We start from the raw sequence: 481 nt of genomic DNA, 5'->3' as shown, positions 1-481 counted from the left end.
CTCTGATCCAGTCAGCAGTAGCCAGAGTGGGGCTGCCCTCGGGTCTGACAGCACAAAACAAGGCTGTGTGGGGTTGCCCATTCAGGGAGAGCTATGGTGGGGCAGTTTGTTAGGAGAGGTTGTGAGAAGACCAGGCCTCACAACTGACACGACTAAGTACACCCCTGACACATGTGACATCTGGAATGGGAATAACTTTATTGACACCTGAGAAAAAGTGCAGGGGGAACATTCCAACTGACCACTTAGCCTGTTGCCTCGGGCCAGATCTTTCAGAGGCCAGGGCAAGGGAAATCTTGCCCTTCCCTTGAGCCGTCAGTCATTCAGGGCCTCACTGGCCAGCGCCCAAAGGCTGGGGAACTCTGCCGCCTGTCTTGAGCCAGACTCCAAGCCTGAGAGAGGAATGTCTGCAGCTGTGGCAGTCAGCACCCAAGGCCAGGGCCAGGGGCAGCAGTGGAAGCCTCAGCGGTCAGGGTCCAGA

General features: G+C 57.0%; 1 protein-coding gene across 1 annotated transcript in view; it reads right to left on the bottom strand.

Moving 5' to 3' along the window:
- Positions 1 to 315: 315 nt before the first annotated feature.
- STK11IP (serine/threonine kinase 11 interacting protein) overlaps positions 316 to 481 on the bottom strand; it is a 14,346-nt gene continuing 14,180 nt past the window's right edge. The window contains exon 18 of the mRNA XM_023731197.1: positions 316 to 392. Within this exon, the coding sequence (XP_023586965.1) occupies positions 316 to 392 (77 nt within the window). The remainder of the gene's footprint in view (positions 393 to 481) is intronic.

Source organism: Trichechus manatus, unplaced genomic scaffold (genome assembly GCF_000243295.1).
Source record: "Trichechus manatus latirostris isolate Lorelei unplaced genomic scaffold, TriManLat1.0 scaffold00041, whole genome shotgun sequence".
NCBI classification, from domain to species: domain Eukaryota; kingdom Metazoa; phylum Chordata; class Mammalia; order Sirenia; family Trichechidae; genus Trichechus; species Trichechus manatus.
This window is presented reverse-complemented; position numbering and strand designations above follow the sequence as displayed.